Source organism: Ranitomeya imitator, chromosome 9 (assembly GCF_032444005.1).
Source record: "Ranitomeya imitator isolate aRanImi1 chromosome 9, aRanImi1.pri, whole genome shotgun sequence".
Lineage (NCBI taxonomy): Eukaryota > Metazoa > Chordata > Amphibia > Anura > Dendrobatidae > Ranitomeya > Ranitomeya imitator.
This window is the reverse complement of record NC_091290.1, coordinates 9976315-9995109: the sequence shown is the minus strand read 5'-3', so window position 1 is coordinate 9995109 and position 18795 is coordinate 9976315. Positions and strand designations below refer to the sequence as shown.

The window sequence follows — 18795 nt, the reverse complement described above, 5'->3', positions numbered from 1 at the left end:
AGCCTCATGGTCTGTCTCTATAGTATGTACATATATGTAATGGCTAGGAGAAGTTGGGGTTCCTGTACAGAATGCTATACATGTATATGTGGCTCCACTGCTTACCTGTTCGAGGACCCCACCCCCGAGGAACCAGCACCGAAAGGAAGGAGTTTGGAGAATGGGGTCAGCCTCATGGTCTGTCTCTATAGTATGTACATATATGTAATGGCCAGGAGAAGTTGGGGTTCCTGTACAGAATACTATACATGTATATGTGGCTTCACTGCTTACCTGTTCGAGGACCCCACCCCCGAGGAACCAGCACCGAAAGGAAGGAGTTTGGAGAATGGGGGTCAGCCTCATGGTCTGTCTCTATAGTATGTACATATATGTAATGGCCAGGAGAAGTTGGGGTTCCTGTACAGAATACTATACATGTGTTATGTGGCTCCACTGCTTACCTCTAAGAAGACCCCACCCCTGAGGATGCAGCACAGGCATCCAGAAAAACAGGCCTCTAAAAACCCATATACTCCACCATTCAATCTCTCCATGGTGCCTTTATATCTACATAGACAGCAGCCACCTCCGGACATCACAGACCCACGGTTGGGAAGTGGAAAAATCGAGACACATTTTGCTTCCTAGCATTGGTCATAAAGTGAGATGCTGTAAAAGTATCATCCAGTCTAAACGTCTATATGGTGACATGAGTGGCTGTGTTTAGTTGTCAGCCGAGATCACAGGAAGGAATGTTTTCTGCAGGTACATGAACGGTTAATGTGAACGCGGCGTCTGATTATGTAGATGTGTGCTGATTGCTGCATCTCTGATGAAGGTTCACACCAGCAGCGGCCATGCCGTCTTTATCTCCCCAGGATCCTTCTTGGCTCTTCTTGTTTATGAAGCTTCCCCTCATTCTGCTTCAGCCCTCAGCAAGTGAGTTTGTATAACGGGCATCCATCATGGCGTACGTCAATTCACAGCTCAAGGGAACCGCCATTCATCAGTCATCCTGACAAGACAGGTACCCACTGCAGGCTCACTTAATGAGGCTGCCCTGCCACCCTCGCCAGCTCCCGCAGGCACGAAGCGAGAGTTACCAATCTCAGAGCTGCCAACCCAAACATAGCCGCGACGCGCGTCCTCCCCCATGTACACACAAAGTGCAAGCTCCTGTGCCTCGCAGCCGCTGTTCTGTCACTCATACAAGCCGAATGGCAGAACTTCAGCTTTGATGAAGTGAAATACACAGAAAATTGGAATAGCTGCTTCCATATATACGGGCTGCTGCATAGGCCTCTATGTACTCGGTGATATATATGTTTATACGGCAGCCTTACTGCACAGCAGTCCAAATCTGAGCACGTGCATGTGATTGGTAGCGTCTCAGACAGAGGGCCTTAATGCAAAACCAGTAATAGTGGCCCCACCCAGCAGGTGCCATTTATTATGGTGGTGCCTACAAGGGTCTACGCTGGTGGGTTTCAATTGCAAATTATTGCCTGAAAGATACATTCACTATGGCCCCATTGCCCCCAGTGTGTAAGATCCAGCCCCATTGCCCCCGGTGTATAATGTCTGGCCCCATTGCCCCATGGTGTATAACATCCAGTCCTATTGCCCCCGGTGTATAATATCTGGCCCCATTACCCCTGGTGTATAACATCCAGTCCCATTGCCCCTGGTGTATAACATCCGGCCCCATTGCCCCTGGTGTATAACATCTGGCCCCATTGCCCCTGGTGTATAACATCTGGCCCCATTGCCCCTGGTGTATAACATCTGGCCCCATTGCCCCTGGTGTATAACATCTGGCCCCATTGCCCCTGGTGTATAACGTCTGGCCCCATTGCCCCTGGTGTATAACGTCTGGCCCCATTGCCCCTGGTGTATAACGTCTGGCCCCATTGCCCCCGGTGTATAACATCCAGTCCCATTACCCCTGGTGTATAACGTCTGGCCCCATTACCACCGGTGTATAACGTCTGGCCCCATTGCCCCGGTGTATAACGTCTGGCCCCATTTCCCCCGGTGTATAACGTCTGGCCCCATTGCCCCTGGTGTATAACATCTGGCCCCATTGCCCCTGGTGTATAACGTCTGGCCCCATTACCACCGGTGTATAACGTCTGGCCCCATTTCCCCCGGTGTATAACGTCTGGCCCCATTGCCCCCGGTGTATAATATCTGGCCCCATTGCCCCCGGTGTATAACGTCTGGCCCCATTGCCCCCGGTGTATAATATCTGGCCTCATTACCCCCTGGTGTATAATATCTGGCCCATTACCATTAGTGATGTCCGCTGGGCAGAGGTAGCAGAGCGAATTATGTTCGGGGGTTGCACTGTTGGGGTAGGGTGGATCTATATGGAAGCATTATGTGCAGTCCTATGTAAAACCGATTTAATCAGTGAGTGTAATACGCCATCATAGTCAATGTTCCGTGCATCCCTGTGATCGGGGGGCCGGTGACGTGAACTGTCCGTCCATCCCCCCGATAATGCCAGATCTCGCTATCCCTCCACCGCAGCCCCTCCGTTCCTGCACGCGGACCCCTCAGACCCTGTTGTATTTTTCAGAGCCCCGGAGGCCTGACAGAAATCCTTGGGGATCCACTGCCAGGGACAGCGTGGCGAGGGGGGGGATACACCACAGGAAAATAGCTGTTTCCATGGCAACGGTTGGCGCAGAATAAGCTAAAAAGGAACCAGACGTGCAGAGGAACGGGCCTGGAATACAGACGGCTCGTTAACCCCTTCAGTGCTGAGAACCAGATTTTTTATAAAGTTGTTGTGAACTCCCCAGAGGGAATATAATTAGCAATTAATCAGCCTCACGAATATCTAAACTTTCCTAAAAGAGATTTTTCAAAGTAATTCTAACTGTCTGCAACTGAAAAAAAATCCATATCTTTTTATTATACTTTTACACCTTCTTCATATATTTCTGCTTGCTGTCAGTGAATAAAAACGTTCATTGCGTAAATCTGGGGCATAAAACCCTGTACAGACCTTGTCACGTGCGAGCGCTGCAGCCATCAGCCCCCATGTCTCATCGCCCTCCGACCGGCCCCTCTATCCTCTTCCTTCGTTCACTAGTCCCTCAGGTGTGCGGACCCCAACGTGACCAAATGCGAGAGGCATTATTGACGGCATAGGGAGAAGTCAGAAGAGAGGAGCTGATCGGCGGCCGGCCGTGGAGGAGCGAGGAGCTGATCGGTGGCCGGCCGTGGAGGAGTGAGGAGCTGATCTGCGGCCGGCCGTGGAGGAGCGAGGAGCTGATCGGTGGCCGGCCGTGGAGGAGCGAGGAGCTGATCGGCGGCCGGCCGTGGAGGAGCGAGGAGCTGATCGGTGGCCGGCCGTGGAGGAGCGAGGAGCTGATCGGTGGCCGGCCGTGGAGGAGCGAGGAGCTGATCGGCGCTTGGCCGTGGAGGAGCGAGGAGCTGATCGGCGGCCGGCCGTGGAGGAGCGAGGAGCTGATCGGCGGCCGGCCGTGGAGGAGCGAGGAGCTGATCGGTGGCCGGCCGTGGAGGAGCGAGGAGCTGATCGGTGGCCGGCCGTGGAGGAGTGAGGAGCTGATCTGCGGCCGGCCGTGGAGGAGCGAGGAGCTGATCGGCGCTTGGCCGTGGAGGAGCGAGGAGCTGATCGGCGGCCGGCCGTGGAGGAGCGAGGAGCTGATCGGCGGCCGGCCGTGGAGGAGCGAGGAGCTGATCGGCGGCCGGCCGTGGAGGAGCGAGGAGCTGATCGGCGGCCGGCCGTGGAGGAGCGAGGAGCTGATCGGCGGCCGGCCGTGGAGGAGCGAGGAGCTGATCGGTGGCCGGCTGTGGAGGAGCGAGGAGCTGATCGGCGGCCGGCCGTGGAGGAGCGTGGAGCTGATCGGCGGCCGGCCGTGGAGAGGTGAGTATCATTTTTTTGTTATCTCCCTGTTGGCCCTCGTTAATCCGGTAAAATGGCGGCCGACTGCTATAATGATGGGTTTGTGCAAACATACAGTATCTCAAAAATTATTCAGTATCTGGTGAATCCAATTTTTGTTTTTAATTCGAGGTGAATTCGATTTTCCCTAGAATCAATTCGCTTTTCTCTATTTCCTTAGTTTTCAGAAGGTTTTGGAGCCTGTTCTTCTTGCTTTTCTCCACCAGTAGGGTAAAAGATGGAAACTGTCTGCTTCTACCTAACCCTGTACCTGCGGTAATGTATCATGAGCAGGACCTTCTGCCTGGAAAAAACAAGATCCAGAACCTGCGGTAACGTGTCATGAGCAGGACCTTCTGCCTGGAAAAAGCAGGATCCAGAACCTGCGATAACGTGTCATGAGCAGGACCTTCTGCCTGGAAAAAGCAGGATCCAGAACCTGCGATAACGTGTCCTGAGCAGGACCTTCTGCCTGGAAAAAGCAGGATCCAGAACCTGCGATAACGTGTCCTGAGCAGGACCTTCTGCCTGGAAAAAGCAGGATCCAGAACCTGCGATAACGTGTCATGAGCAGGACCTTCTGCCTGGAAAAAGCAGGATCCAGAACCTGCGATAACGTGTCCTGAGCAGGACCTTCTGCCTGGAAAAAGCAGGATCCGGAACCTGCGATAACGTGTCATGAGCAGGACCTTCTGCCTGGAAAAAGCAGGATCCGGAACCTGCGATAACGTGTCCTGAGCAGGACCTTCTGCCTGGAAAAAGCAGGATCCAGAACCTGCGATAACGTGTCCTGAGCAGGACCTTCTGCCTGGAAAAAGCAGGATCCAGAACCTGCGATAACGTGTCCTGAGCAGGACCTCCTGCCTGGAAAAAGCAGAATCCAGTACCTGTGATAACGTGTCATGAGCAGAACCTTCTGGCCGGAAAAAGCAGGATCCAGAACCTGCGATAACGTGTCATGAGCAGGACCTTCTGCCTGGAAAAAGCAGGATCCAGAACCTGCGATAACGTGTCCTGAGCAGGACCTTCTGCCTGGAAAAAGCAGGATCCAGAACCTGCGATAACGTGTCCTGAGCAGGACCTCCTGCCTGGAAAAAGCAGAATCCAGTACCTGTGATAACGTGTCATGAGCAGAACCTTCTGGCCGGAAAAAGCAGGATCCAGAACCTGCGATAACGTGTCATGAGCAGGACCTTCTGCCTGGAAAAAGCAGGATCCAGAACCTGCGATAACGTGTCCTGAGCAGGACCTTCTGCCTGGAAAAAGCAGGATCCAGAACCTGCGATAACGTGTCCTGAGCAGGACCTCCTGCCTGGAAAAAGCAGAATCCAGTACCTGTGATAACGTGTCATGAGCAGAACCTTCTGGCCGGAAAAAGCAGGATCCAGAACCTGCGGGAACTCCTTCTGCCTAACCCAGTACCTGCAGTAACATATCATGAGCAGGACCTCCTGCCTGGAAAAAGCAGGATCCAGTACCTGCGGTAACATATCATGAGCAGGACCTCCTGCCTGGAGAAAGCAGGATCCAGTACCTGCAGGAGCTACTTCTGCCTGACCCTGTACCTTCTATAATCCAAAGGATCACTTTGTTTTCTCTTCTGTGATAAAAGGATGCCATTTTCCTCTCTAATACATGTAATACAGTGGTGTATAGAGTGCGACGCTCCGCCTGGAAAAAAAAAAAGCAGGATCCAAAACCCGCGGCTGCTGTAACGGGCACTCCACTCTTTCTGCCTTGAGATATAAGACGAGCGTCAGGTTTGCAGTAAGGTTGGAAATGATGAAAGTTCTTGGGACACAATGGCTGACGGACGATCGTGGATGTGCCACACAGAGCTCATTAAGAGACTTACTAGGAAAGACGAAAATAGCGAAAAGTAGGCGAGATTAGTTATGTCGTGTGGGCAAAGCAGATATCCAACGGCTCAGTTCCACTACAGCAAGGGGCGATCTACTTTTAGGGTCTGTAGCCGAATCCCCTTTTATGATGCCGTAATAGACCACTTTACACCAGTCCAATGTTCCTGTGAGGGGCCGCCTGGTAGCGCAGTGCGCTGTTTGGCCGCCGTCCTCCCCATCCCATAGTGACACGGGACATGCATCAACCCTGAACCACAATCCCATGGGATTCATTATAACAATCTATTATTTTAGATGAATACTCGAGTGTGGCTATTATTATTCTGCTGCAATCTTCATCATCCGCTATTCTTCCTTTTTCTTCCATTTTTTTTAAACCATAAATTGCTCTTCTGCTCGGATGCCGAGGTTATTATACATGTAGGAGTGAAGCTGTGTCTTGGCCCCAGCATGGCTGTAAATGGTGACAGATTGCGTCTCTCACCAGTTCTGACAATGTCTGCTTCGTGCCGGTAGTGGGACGTCTGGTTCTGGAGTGACAGAGGAGGCTGTCGATTGCCCTGCATGATTCCTGCGCCACATACATCATTCTGTCACATTATGCGGAGCTCACAATACCAGCCATTTGTTGTTATCTAATTGGTAGTGTTGAGGCATTTCCAGTGCCCGGTACCCGCTGCAGAGAAAGGCCCGGATCCGGTCAGTGCGGCCGCAGCGAATTTCATATCAATTGTTGATTTCAGCCAGAAAGTCATCTGCCATCTAAACCAACACGATTATAGCTTTTCAGAACATTTTTATTCCTTAAGCACACACATCCGTCACTTATCCCAGTATATGGCAGGTCTCAGGTGTTCCTGGTATACGGCAGGTCTTGTGGGGCATTCCCAGTATATGGTGGGTCTTGTGGAGTGTTCCCAGTATGCGGCAGGTCTTGTGGGGCATTCCCGGTATACGGCAGGTCTTGTGGGGCATTCCCGGTATATGGCAGGTCTCAGGTGTTCCTGGTATGCGGTGTGTCTTGTGAGGCATTCCCGGTATACAGCAGGTCTTGTGGGGCGTTCCCGGTATGTGGCAGGTCTTGTGGGGCGTTCCCGGTATATGGTGGGTCTTGTGAAGTGATCCCGCTATGTGGCGGGTCTTGTGAGGCATTCCCGGTATACGGCAGGTTTTGTGGGGCGTTCCCGGTATGTGGCAGGTCTTGTGGGGCGTTCCCGGTATGTGGCAGGTCTTGTGGGGCGTTCCCGGTATGTGGCAGGTCTTGTGGGGAATTTCCGGTATACGGCGGGTCTTGTGAGGCGTTCCCAGTATATGGTGGGTCTTGTGGGGTGCTACCGGTGTACAGGTCGTCTAGTGGGGCATATACGGTATGCGGCGGGTCTTGTGGGGTGTTCCCAGTATATCGCAGGTATTGTGGGGCATTTCTGGTATATGGCAGGTCTTGTGGGGGCGTTCCCGGTATATGGCGGGTCTTGTGGGGTGTTACCGGTATATGGCAAATCTTGTGGGGCGTTCCCGGTATACAGCGGGTCTTATAGGATGTTCCCGGTATACAGCGGGTCTTGTGGGATGTTCTGCATACAGTGAAGGAAATAAGTATTTGATCCCTTTCTGATTTTGTAAGTTTGCGATTGACAAAGACATGAACAGTCTATAATTTTAAGGGTAGGTTAATTTTAACATTGGGAGATACAATATCAAAAATAAAATACAGAAAACCATTATATAAATTATATAAATTTATTTGCATTTTGCAGTGAGAAATAAGTATTTGATCCCTCTGGCAAACAAGACTTCATACTTGGTGGCAAAACCCTTGTTGGCAAGCACAGCAGTCGGACGTTTTTTGTAGTTGATGATGAGGTTTGCACACTTGTCAGGAGGAATTTTGCTCCACTCCTCTTTGCAGATCATCTCTAAATCGTTAGGATTTTGAGGCTGTCGCTTGGTAACTCGGAGCTTCAACTCCCTCCATATGTTTTCTATGGGATTAAGGTCTGAAAACTGGCTAGGCCACTCCATGACCTTAATGTGCTTCTTTTTGAGCCACTTCTTTGTTGTTTTGGGTAATTATCTTGCTGGAAGACCCAGCCATGACTCATATTTAATGTTCTGGCGGAGGGAAGGAGGTTGTCACCCAGGATTTTACGGTACATGGCTCCATCCATTCTCCCACTGATGCGGTGAAGTAGTCCTGTGCCTTTAGCAGAGAAACACCCCCAAAACATGTTTCCACCTCCATGCTTGACAGTGGGGATGGTGTTCTTTGGATCATAAACAGTATTTCTTTTCCACCAAACACGGCGAGTTGAGTTAATGGCAAAAAGCTCAATTTTTGTCTCATCTGACCACAGCACCTTCTCCCAATCACTCACAGAATCATCCAGGTGCTCACTGGGAAACTTCAGACGGGCCTGCACATGTGCCTTCTTGGGCAGGGGGACCTTGTGGGCACTGCAGGATGTTAAACCTTAACGGCGTAATGTGTTACCAATGGTTTTCTTGGTGACTGTGGTCCCAGCTGCCTTGAGATCATTAACAAGTTCCCCCTGTGTAGTTTTAGGCTGATATCTCACCTTCCTCATGATCAAGGATACCCCACGAGGTGAGATTTTGCACAGTGCCCCAGATCGATATAGATTGACAGTCATTTTGTATTTCTTCCATTTTCTTACTATTGCACCAACAGTTGTCTCCTTCTCACGCAGCGTCTTACTTATGGTTTTGTAGCCCATTCCAGCTTTGTGCAGGTCTATGATCTTGTCCCCGACATCCTTATAAAGCTCTTTGGTCTTGCCCATGTTGTAGAGGTTAGAGTCTGACTGATTAATTGAGTCTGTCGACAGGAGTCTTTTATAAAGGTGACTATGTAAGACAGCTGTGTTTAACCCCTTTCTGACATTAGACGTACTATCCCGTCGAGGTGGGGTGGGCCCGTATGATCACCGACGGGATAGTATGTCATATGCGATCAGCTGCACTCACGGGGGGAGCGCGGCCGGGTGTCAGCTGACTATCACAGCTGAAATCCGGCACTATGTGCCAGGAGCGGTCACGGACCGCCCCTAGCACATTAACCCCTGGCACACTGCAATCAAACATGATCGCAGTGTCCCGGCGGTATAGGGAAGCATCGCGCAGGGAGGGGGCTCCTTGTGTGCTTCCCTGAGACCCCCGGAGCAACGCGATCATGTTTGATCGCAGTGTGCCGGGGGTTTTTCTGTCATTAAAGGGAACCTGTCACCCCGTTTTTTGAGATTGAGATATAAATACTGTTAAATAGGGCCTGTGCTGTGCGTTACTATGGTGTATGTAGTGTACCCTGATTCCCCATGTATGCCGAGAAATACATTACCAAAGTCGGCGTTTTCGCCTGTCAATCAGGCTGGTCTGGTCAGGTGGGCGTGTTCACAGCGTTCTTTTCTTCCCCAGGTTTCCGTTGGTGGCGTAGTGGTGTGCGCATGTCCAAGGTCCGGATTCCCTGTGCCCACGTGAAGACACAGCGCGCGATCTGCGCTGTCATTCCTTTCATCGGTGCGGGCGGCCATCTTCCTGGGGCCGCGCGTGCGCAGATGTAGTGCTCTGCTGCACGGGGCTTCAGGAAAATGGCCGCGGGATGCCGCACGTGCGCAGAAGAGATCGCGGCGGCCATTTTCCCAAAGCCGAGATGCAAACTCGGCTTTGGGAAAATGGCCGCCGCGATCTCTTCTTCGCACGCGCGGCATCCCGCGGCCATTTTCCTGAAGCCCCGTGCAGCAGAGCACTACATCTGCGCACGCGCGGCCCCAGGAAGATGGCCGCCCGCACCGATGAAAGGAATGACAGCGCAGATCGCGCGCTGTGTCTTCACGTGGGCACAGGGAATCCGGACCTTGGACATGCGCACACCACTACGCCACCAACGGAAACCTGGGGAAGAAAAGAACGCTGTGAACACGCCCACCTGACCAGACCAGCCTGATTGACAGGCGAAAACGCCGACTTTGGTAATGTATTTCTCGGCATACATGGGGAATCAGGGTACACTACATACACCATAGTAACGCACAGCACAGGCCCTATTTAACAGTATTTATATCTCAATCTCAAAAAACGGGGTGACAGGTTCCCTTTAAACGAGGGGAGCCAACAATTTCAACCACGTGTGTATATGTTAGGTAGGGTTAAAGGGTTGTTCCAGAAAGATATCACCTGTAATTATGCCTTATGAACACTTATGGATCCCATAATGGGGGACCTGAGCTCCATTTCCAGTCCGGCATAAAATATCCGACATGATTGACTGCAGTGTTACTCGACTCGGATATCTCCTCAGATCTTGGCCTCTACCCACCCGAGGTGTGCAGTCAGACCCGATATCTGCTGTCTTCACAGATGTTTGCCTGCATGGTGGCTGCGTACTGCGGCTCCAGCATAGACACATCGGCTGGAAAATGGTTCATTGTAAGACGAGGCAGCAGCGAAATTGCTGGGTCAAGCAGTGTGTGCTGGAGGTGGCACCTGCCGGAGCGTTTCGGTGCTCACCGCCCGGCTACAGCCGCTTCTACTGACACACTTTCCTCCCACAGTCAAGTCTCTGATCCTCCAGCAGCATCGCCGCGGCACTGATGTTTTCAGACTTAATTACTACGTAGTGCATGAAGGTAGCACCGTGAGGAGTACACAGGGTCACTGCCCTCGGCAGCTACGGAGCCTGGCGCTGTTTACCAGGCAGTATCCTGCAGTACGGGAGTAAACGAGAAGGACTAATGTGACCAGACTGGATGTGACTGTGGTGAGGCTTATTAGCCTCCATACAACGAGAGGGGTCTGTGGAAGAGGCTGTGGCCTCGGCTAGTCCTGGGTTAAAGGGGTTATCCAAAAAGAAAATCACATCCATAAATAAGGAAGATTGTAAAACTGGAGATCTGATCTGGTGACGAGAGCATCTCTTGCTCTGGAGGACCGCCCGGTCCTGTATTACACAAACAGCACATTGATCTGTATGGTGTAATACTTTATTTCTCCAGTGGGGGCACTGCAGGGAAACTGAACACTCAAGGCTTTCCTACTGATCACATCCTCATCAATATCAGATCGGTGGAGGTCGGACACCCGTCATCACCGGAGCTAATAAGTGCCTTGTGCCGGACACCACCGGTCTGAGAGTGATGACCTATCTCTGAATGCCTGCGAAGCTGTGACGTTCGGCGCTGAGGACCCCATGAATAGGGAGTGCCTTGTGGTCCGTACTCGATCCTTGATCTACATCATCTGCATTCAGCGTAAAATTACGGGCGTTTAGGTCCTCCTGAAAATTTGGAATTTCCCTGCAATAATTTTCATTTCACTCTTCTTTCTTAATTCCCTCCTTGAGTCGCCCCCACAGAGCTTATCACTTTCATTATCAAAGTATTTTCCTGGCTGTCAGAATCCAATAACGCTTTGCCACCAACATCATCTTTGTAGCTCGGCTCGGCGCAGGCAGCGAGAGCTTTGAAGTTCTGTGAATTTATATGAAATATCCATTTGTATGAACTCACGTTCCTCACGTGGAACTTTTCTAATGTCAGTTTTCATCTCATTTTATTTCCGCGGACAGAACATGTTTCTGGCTTCCTGAAGATTAAGCCAACATTAAAGAGGTCTACTGATCTTAGACATTTATGAGCCGGTCTCTGCTTAGATGTGACGAATAAAGCCGGACAAATGGTAACGCGACCCCCAATCTAGAGATAGTTAGGACCTGGGCTCTGGGACCAAGGCCACCATTGGTAATGCTATCGAGCCAAGAACAGATGGAGAGGTGGTCACCCAAGCCTGTGGCTCTCTCCAAAGACGTCCATGGCTTTACAGTCCCCTAAACTCCAATAGTCACTTGCCTGTGAGACCAGTTGTGGTATCTTTAGTAGAGTGCTGGGCACCAACAAATATTTTGTCCAGAGGCCTCCACCAGTTGTACAGGAGTTAGACAATTTAAGGGTAAGAGATGTGTAGCGGTAAGAAGCTACTAATATGCACTTGTAGGAAGATCTGCCCCATTTTTACACCGTGAAGTCTTTTTCTAAAACCAAAAGCCACCTTCTGTCTCAAAGCATTCCAAATATTGAGACATCCCACCTCGAAACTCAGTGCGCATGCTCCAGTTCCCTTTATGTTTTGTTTTTTTCAAAACTAGGCTTGTCTTTTTTTGGGGCCAAGCCTCATTTTTCACTGTGCTTTTTGGGCATCATCTGATGATGGAGCGTCCTGCCATCACCTACAAGAAACCTTCTGGAACTCTGCTTTCCTGTGAGGCTTCGAAGGCGCCCGACAAATTTGACAACTCTTCCACAAGCCTTGGGCGATCTATCCTTTTGTAGAAATATTCTTTAGTTCCTCTGGGCTCCGTATTCTGGTCACGGTGGAGGTGCATGCCCTTGTAAGAGCCTTTCAAGATAAAAGAAAAAAAAATCATACAAGACTATAGGAATTCTTTGAACCTTTTGCTACACAGACACATTTCTTACTTTGATCTGACCGATGCTGGATACCCGCTAATGGCCGCCATTCCATTACACTGACCCATAAGCCTTATTAGATAGATATGTAAAAGTTATTTCCCAGTAATGCATCACTGCACCACAACACTGCAACCTATCCGCTCTGATTGATCTTCCGCGGGTCAGACATCCAGGACAAATGTCTTTTTGCCATTGATCATTGGCGTTAGTTAGTGAATGAAGCCATTAGCACACATCGCCGGGCTGTCTCTTATTGATCAGGTTCACATTAGCCGGATGACATGGATTTTGTATAGTTATGTCCCCTGTGTGATTTACTTACTGAAACGTATGGAATAAATAATGATTGATCAGCGCTAAGAGCCGTACTGGAAAGTCGGGCCGTGAGGGTGCACGTAAAATCACGCAACTCATCATACAGTAGCTGTTGGGGTTAATTTTAGGGGTCGTTTTACCAATTATTGAGGGATTGACGGATAGGTTACTTTTTGTTTAGGTGACATCACTGCATCCATTTTGGGATTCATGGAGTTATGGTCCATTTAGATGACCCGCGGCCATGAAATGTCCAGCAATCTGCACAAGACGGAAATACTAATTGCACCGCTAGTTCTGGACAATTTCGGTTGAATGTTGATAGAACTGATCTATCCCGATGATTCCTAGTTGTAACAGATGTGTGATAGTAAAGTAAGTCTTTGCATTTGGTGGTACCATAAGTCGGTTCCTTCTGAGTTGAGAAGACAACTGGCGATCAACTGGAATCTGTTTGAACATTTGGATAACTTTGATGTTTTTCCTTTTTTTTTCCTGCACAGATTCTCTGAAGGACCACCCTGACCCACCGGTAGGCATCATCTGGAGAGTCACAGGAGGACTATACTCAATGACCAGAGGTGCAGTCGGAGCCACTCTCGGAGGTGTTGCTTGGGTAGGAAGTAGGAGCTTGGAGCTGACGAAGACGGCGGTCACCAGCGTGCCAGCTGCCGGTGTGGGACTGGTTAAAGGTGGAGTGTCTGTAGTGACTGGCGGAGTCGGGGCTGTCGCCAGCAAAGTGTCCTTTGTCCCCAAGAAAAAGGACAAGTTTGATTAATCGAATGACTTATTTCTCACCGTCTCCTCTATTGATCTGCTTGAGTCACATCAGGAAGAGCGTCCGTCTCCACCATGTTCAGGTCCCGGTTGTGAGCACTCGATCACCTGTAATATGTCATGGGTCCCGGAGCTGACGAAGAGCAGGTTCTCACAACCTCCAACAACATCAGAGTCAAACTGGAAGCAAAAATCATGCAACTCGAGAACCAGTATCAAGTCAGTGGCGGACATTGTAGGATAGGACATAATTGTACTAGAGTAAAGCATTATTGTATTTATTGATAACCCATTATTTATATAGCGCTGACATGTTCCACAGCGTTGTACAGGAAATGTACTTGCATCAATCAATGAATACTGAGTGAGGTGGTTCTTGGCTGGGACTATGGGAAGGCAATAGAGGCAGGTGCCTAGGGCACCAGTAGCTCCCGCGCCAGTGTCCTAATCGACAGGATCTCAGTGATTTTCTCTGTAGTGTGACTCTTATGGGGGTTGTGTAATTGATGGTTGCATCGGTCTTTTAGATTAGCGCGTCATATAATCTAGTGCAGCCATAGTGGCGGCTGCAGTTGTGTCCTGACCACCATATCTGGTTGGTGAACGGGACACTTGACAGTTTGCACATCCCGTTTCCTGGCGCTCAGTGGTAATCTCTGCATGTCCAGTAGGTAAAATCAACTGGTTACTCACCAGGGGAAGCGTCCCGCAGCCACAAGCGAAGGACTTCCTTGCCAACCTGCCCCATAAACATTCATGCACGGATTGGTCAAGCATGCATGTTTACATCCGGGCAAGAAAGTGTGAAATGCTACACCCAAGACTGACCAGCACATTGGCACCATCAGTGCTCGAGATTATATTGAAAGTAAGTGACCCCGGGCCCTGTCACTGCATTATTCTCATAGGGAACCAAAAGATTTATTTTAGAACAGAAGCTTTGTAGACAATTGGAAAACCAAGTCAATTTGAGCTTTATGTCTCTATAAAAAGTGTGAGGGGCTTTACCTCTATACATGACCTGGTACTGGGGGGTATTTGCTCTTTCGCACCTGTCTGTCAAACTGCACACAGCCATAAGTTCATGGCCAGCGAGTCATCTGACTATATCAGGATCGATGCATGACAAGTGAGGGGAAAGGAAGTTCCTGCACCTAAAATGCTGTCAGAATGCTGAAAAGGAACCACCCACTAAAAAAAGGGTCAAGTCAATTTACAGAGCATGAGAATCATGACAGTTTCTGGACATATTAGACTGATAGGTGCATGTTTAACTTGTTGTGGGGGGAACAAGGTTTTTGGGAAAGGATGGGTATGTTATAAATACTGATCTGCCAGCAGACACCACTAGGAGGAGCTTAGGCCTCTTTCACACTTCAGTTATTTGGCGTCAGTCTAAAACCGCCATTTTCCTCAAATAACGGATCCGTCATTTTTTTTTGACGGATCCGTTATTTTCCCATAGACTTGCATTAGTGACGGATTGTGACGGATGGTCGTCCGTTCCATCCGCCATGCGACGGATCCGTCGAAATTTGGCGGACGTTTTCTGAAAATAGACGGACATTGGAACGTTTTTTGTCAACGCCGAAATGGCGGATCGCGACGGATCCGTCGCGTCCGCCATTCCATAGAATGGGCGCCTATGGGCGACGGATCCGCCGCAACCGTTTTTTCGGCGGATCCGTCGCCCCAATCCGTTTTTTCAATTGCGCATGCTCCAAAAAGTAGATACTTCTCCCAGACAACTCCCAAGTAACGGATCCGTCAAAAAAAACGGATCCGTTAGAACCGTTTTCGCAACGGGGACCTGTTCTCTTCAACATATTCATTAATGATCTGGTAGAAGGTTTACACAGTAAAATATCGATATTTGCAGATGATACAAAACTATGTAAAGCAGTTAATACAAGAGAAGATAGTATTCTGCTACAGATGGATCTGGATAAGTTGGAAACTTGGGCTGAAAGGTGGCAGATGAGGTTTAACAATGATAAATGTAAGGTTATACACATGGGAAGAAGGAATCAATGTCACCATTACACACTGAATGGGAAACCACTGGGTAAATCTGACAGGGAGAAGGACTTGGGGATCCTAGTTAATGATAAACTTACCTGGAGCAGCCAGTGCCAGGCAGCAGCTGCCAAGGCAAACAGGATCATGGGGTGCATTAAAAGAGGTCTGGATACACATGATGAGAGCATTATACTGCCTCTGTACAAATCCCTAGTTAGACCGCACATGGAGTACTGTGTCCAGTTTTGGGCACCGGAGCTCAGGAAGGATATAATGGAACTAGAGAGAGTACAAAGGAGGGCAACAAAATTAATAAAGGGGATGGGAGAACTACAATACCCAGATAGATTAGCGAAATTAGGATTATTTAGTCTAGAAAAAAGACGACTGAGGGGCGATCTAATAACCATGTATAAGTATATAAGGGGACAATACAAATATCTCGCTGAGGATCTGTTTATACCAAGGAAGGTGACGGGCACAAGGGGGCATTCTTTGCGTCTGGAGGAGAGAAGGTTTTTCCACCAACATAGAAGAGGATTCTTTACTGTTAGGGCAGTGTGAATCTGGAATTGCTTGCCTGAGGAGGTGGTGATGGCGAACTCAGTCGGGGGGTTCAAGAGAGGCCTGGATGTCTTCCTGGAGCAGAACAATATTGTATCATACAATTAGGTTCTGTAGAAGGACGTAGATCTGGGGATTTATTATGATGGAATATAGGCTGAACTGGATGGACAAATGTCTTTTTTCGGCCTTACTAACTATGTTACTATGTTACTATGTTACTATGATTACATGTGAGGGTTCCCGAGCAACCAGGCAACCCCCACATGTATTTAGGCTGGCTAATAGCTGTAAATCAAGCAGCTGAATCAACAAAAACCAAATCTCCGAACACTAACAAATACTCGGAGATCACCCGAGCGTGCTCAGGAAAACCCAAGCAACGAGTACACTCGCTCATCACTACCCACAACCCATCTCACGTTATCTGAGCTCACATCCACCTGACAGCCCGCCACGTTATCTGGGTGCACATCCACCTCACAGCCCGGCACGTTATCTGGGCTCACATCCACCTGACAGCCCACAGCCCGGCTCGTTATCTGAGCTCACATCCACCTGACAGCCCGCCACGTTATCTGGGTGCACATCCACCTCACAGCCCGTTATCTGGGCTCACATCCACCTCACAGCCCACAGCCCGGCACGTTATCTGGGTGCACATCCACCTCACAGCCCGCCACGTTATCTGGGCTCACATCCACCTGCCAGCCCACAGCCCGGCACGTTATCTGGGCTCACTTCCACCTGACAGCCCACAGCCCGGCTCGTTATCTGAGCTCACATCCACCTGACAGCCCGCCACGTTATCTGGGTGCACATCCACCTCACAGCCCGTTATCTGGGCTCACATCCACCTCACAGCCCACAGCCCGGCACGTTATCTGGGTGCACATCCACCTCACAGCCCGCCACGTTATCTGGGCTCACATCCACCTGCCAGCCCACAGCCCGGCACGTTATCTGGGCTCACTTCCACCTGACAGCCCACAGCCCGGCATGTTATCTGGGCTCACATCCGCCTGACAGGCCACAGCCTGGCACGTTATCTGGGTGCACATCCGCCTGACAGCCCGACACGTTATCTGGGCTCACATCCACCACACAGCCCACATCCCGACACATTATTTGGGCTAACATCTGCCCGACAGCCCACAACCCATCTCAAGTTATCTGGACTCACATCCGCCTGACAGCCCACAGCCCGGCACGTTATCTGCACATTATCTAGGCTCAGATCTGCCTCACAGTCCGGCACGTTATCCGCACTCACATTTGTCAGAGAGCCCAGCCCATTATTCGCGCTCACATCCGCCTGACAGCCCACAGCCTGGCACGTTATCTGGGCTCACATCCGCATGACAGCACGGCACGTTATCTGGGCTCATATCCGCCTGACAGCCCACAGCCCGGCACGTTATCTAGGCTCACATCTGCCTGACAGCCCGGCACACTATCTGGGCTCACATCCACCTGACAGCCCACAGTCTGGCACGTTATCCACGCTCACATCTGCCTGACAGCCCACACCCCGACATGTTATCTGGGCTCACATCCGCCTGACAGCGCAGCATGTTATCTGGGCTCACATGCTCCTCGCAGCCCGGCACATTGTCTGGGCTCACATCCACCTGACAGCCCACGGCCTGGCACGTTATCCGGGCTCAAATCCGCCACACAGCCCGTCATGTTATCTGGGCTCACATCCGCCTGACAGCGCAGCATGTTATCTGGGCTCACATGCTCCTCACAGCCCGGCACATTGTCTGGGCTCACATCCACCTGACAGCCCACGGCCTGGCACGTTATCCGGGCTCAAATCCGCCACACAGCCCGTCACGTTATCTGGACTCACATCTGCCTGACAGCCCACAGCCCGACACGTTATCTGGACTCACATCTGCCTGACAGCCCACAGCCCGGCACGTTATCTGGACTCACATCCGCCTGACAGCCCAGCACGTTATCTGGACTCACATCCACCTGACAGCCCACAGCCTGGCACGTTATCTGGACTCACATCTGCCTGACAGCCCACAGCCCGACACGTTATCTGGACTCACATCTGCCTGACAGCCCACAGCCCGGCACGTTATCTGGACTCACATCCGCCTGACAGCCCAGCACGTTATCTGGACTCACATCCACCTGACAGCCCACAGCCTGGCACGTTATCTGGACTCACATCTGCCTGACAGCCCACAGCCCGACACGTTATCTGGACTCACATCTGCCTGACAGCCCACAGCCCGGCACGTTATCTGGACTCACATCCACCTGACAGCCCACAGCCCGACACGTTATCTGGACTCACATCTGCCTGACAGCCCACAGCCCGACACGTTATCTGGACTCACATCCACCTGACAGCCCACAGCCCGACACGTTATCTGGACTCACATCCACCTGACAGCCCACAGCCTGGCATATTATCTGGACTCACATCCGCCTGACAGCCCACAGCCCGACACGTTATCTGGACTCACATCTGCCTGACAGCCCACAGCCCGACACGTTATCTGGACTCACATCTGCCTGACAGCCCACAGCCCGACACGTTATCTGGGCTCACATCCGCCTGAAAGCCCACAGCCTGGCACGTTATCTGGACTCACATCTGCCTGACAGCCCACAGCCCGACACGTTATCTGGACTCACATCTGCCTGACAGCCCGGCACGTTATCTGGACTCACATCCGCCTGACAGCCCAGCACGTTATCTGGACTCACATCCGCCTTACAGCCCACAGCCTGGCACGTTATCTGGACTCACATCTGCCTGACAGCCCACAGCCCGACACGTTATCTGGACTCACATCTGCCTGACAGCCCACAGCCCGACACGTTATCTGGACTCACATCCGCCTGACAGCCCAGC

At 50.8% G+C, this 18795-nt stretch overlaps 1 protein-coding gene across 1 annotated transcript in view; it reads left to right on the top strand.

The window, feature by feature from the left end:
- The window catches only part of LOC138648850 (transmembrane protein 263-B-like), a 149690-nt gene extending 136075 nt beyond the window's left edge, over positions 1–13615 (top strand). The window contains exon 3 of the mRNA XM_069738801.1: positions 13061–13615. Within this exon, the coding sequence (XP_069594902.1) occupies positions 13061–13335 (275 nt within the window). The 3' untranslated portion in view covers positions 13336–13615. The remainder of the gene's footprint in view (positions 1–13060) is intronic.
- The last annotated feature ends 5180 nt before the right edge of the window (positions 13616–18795 follow it).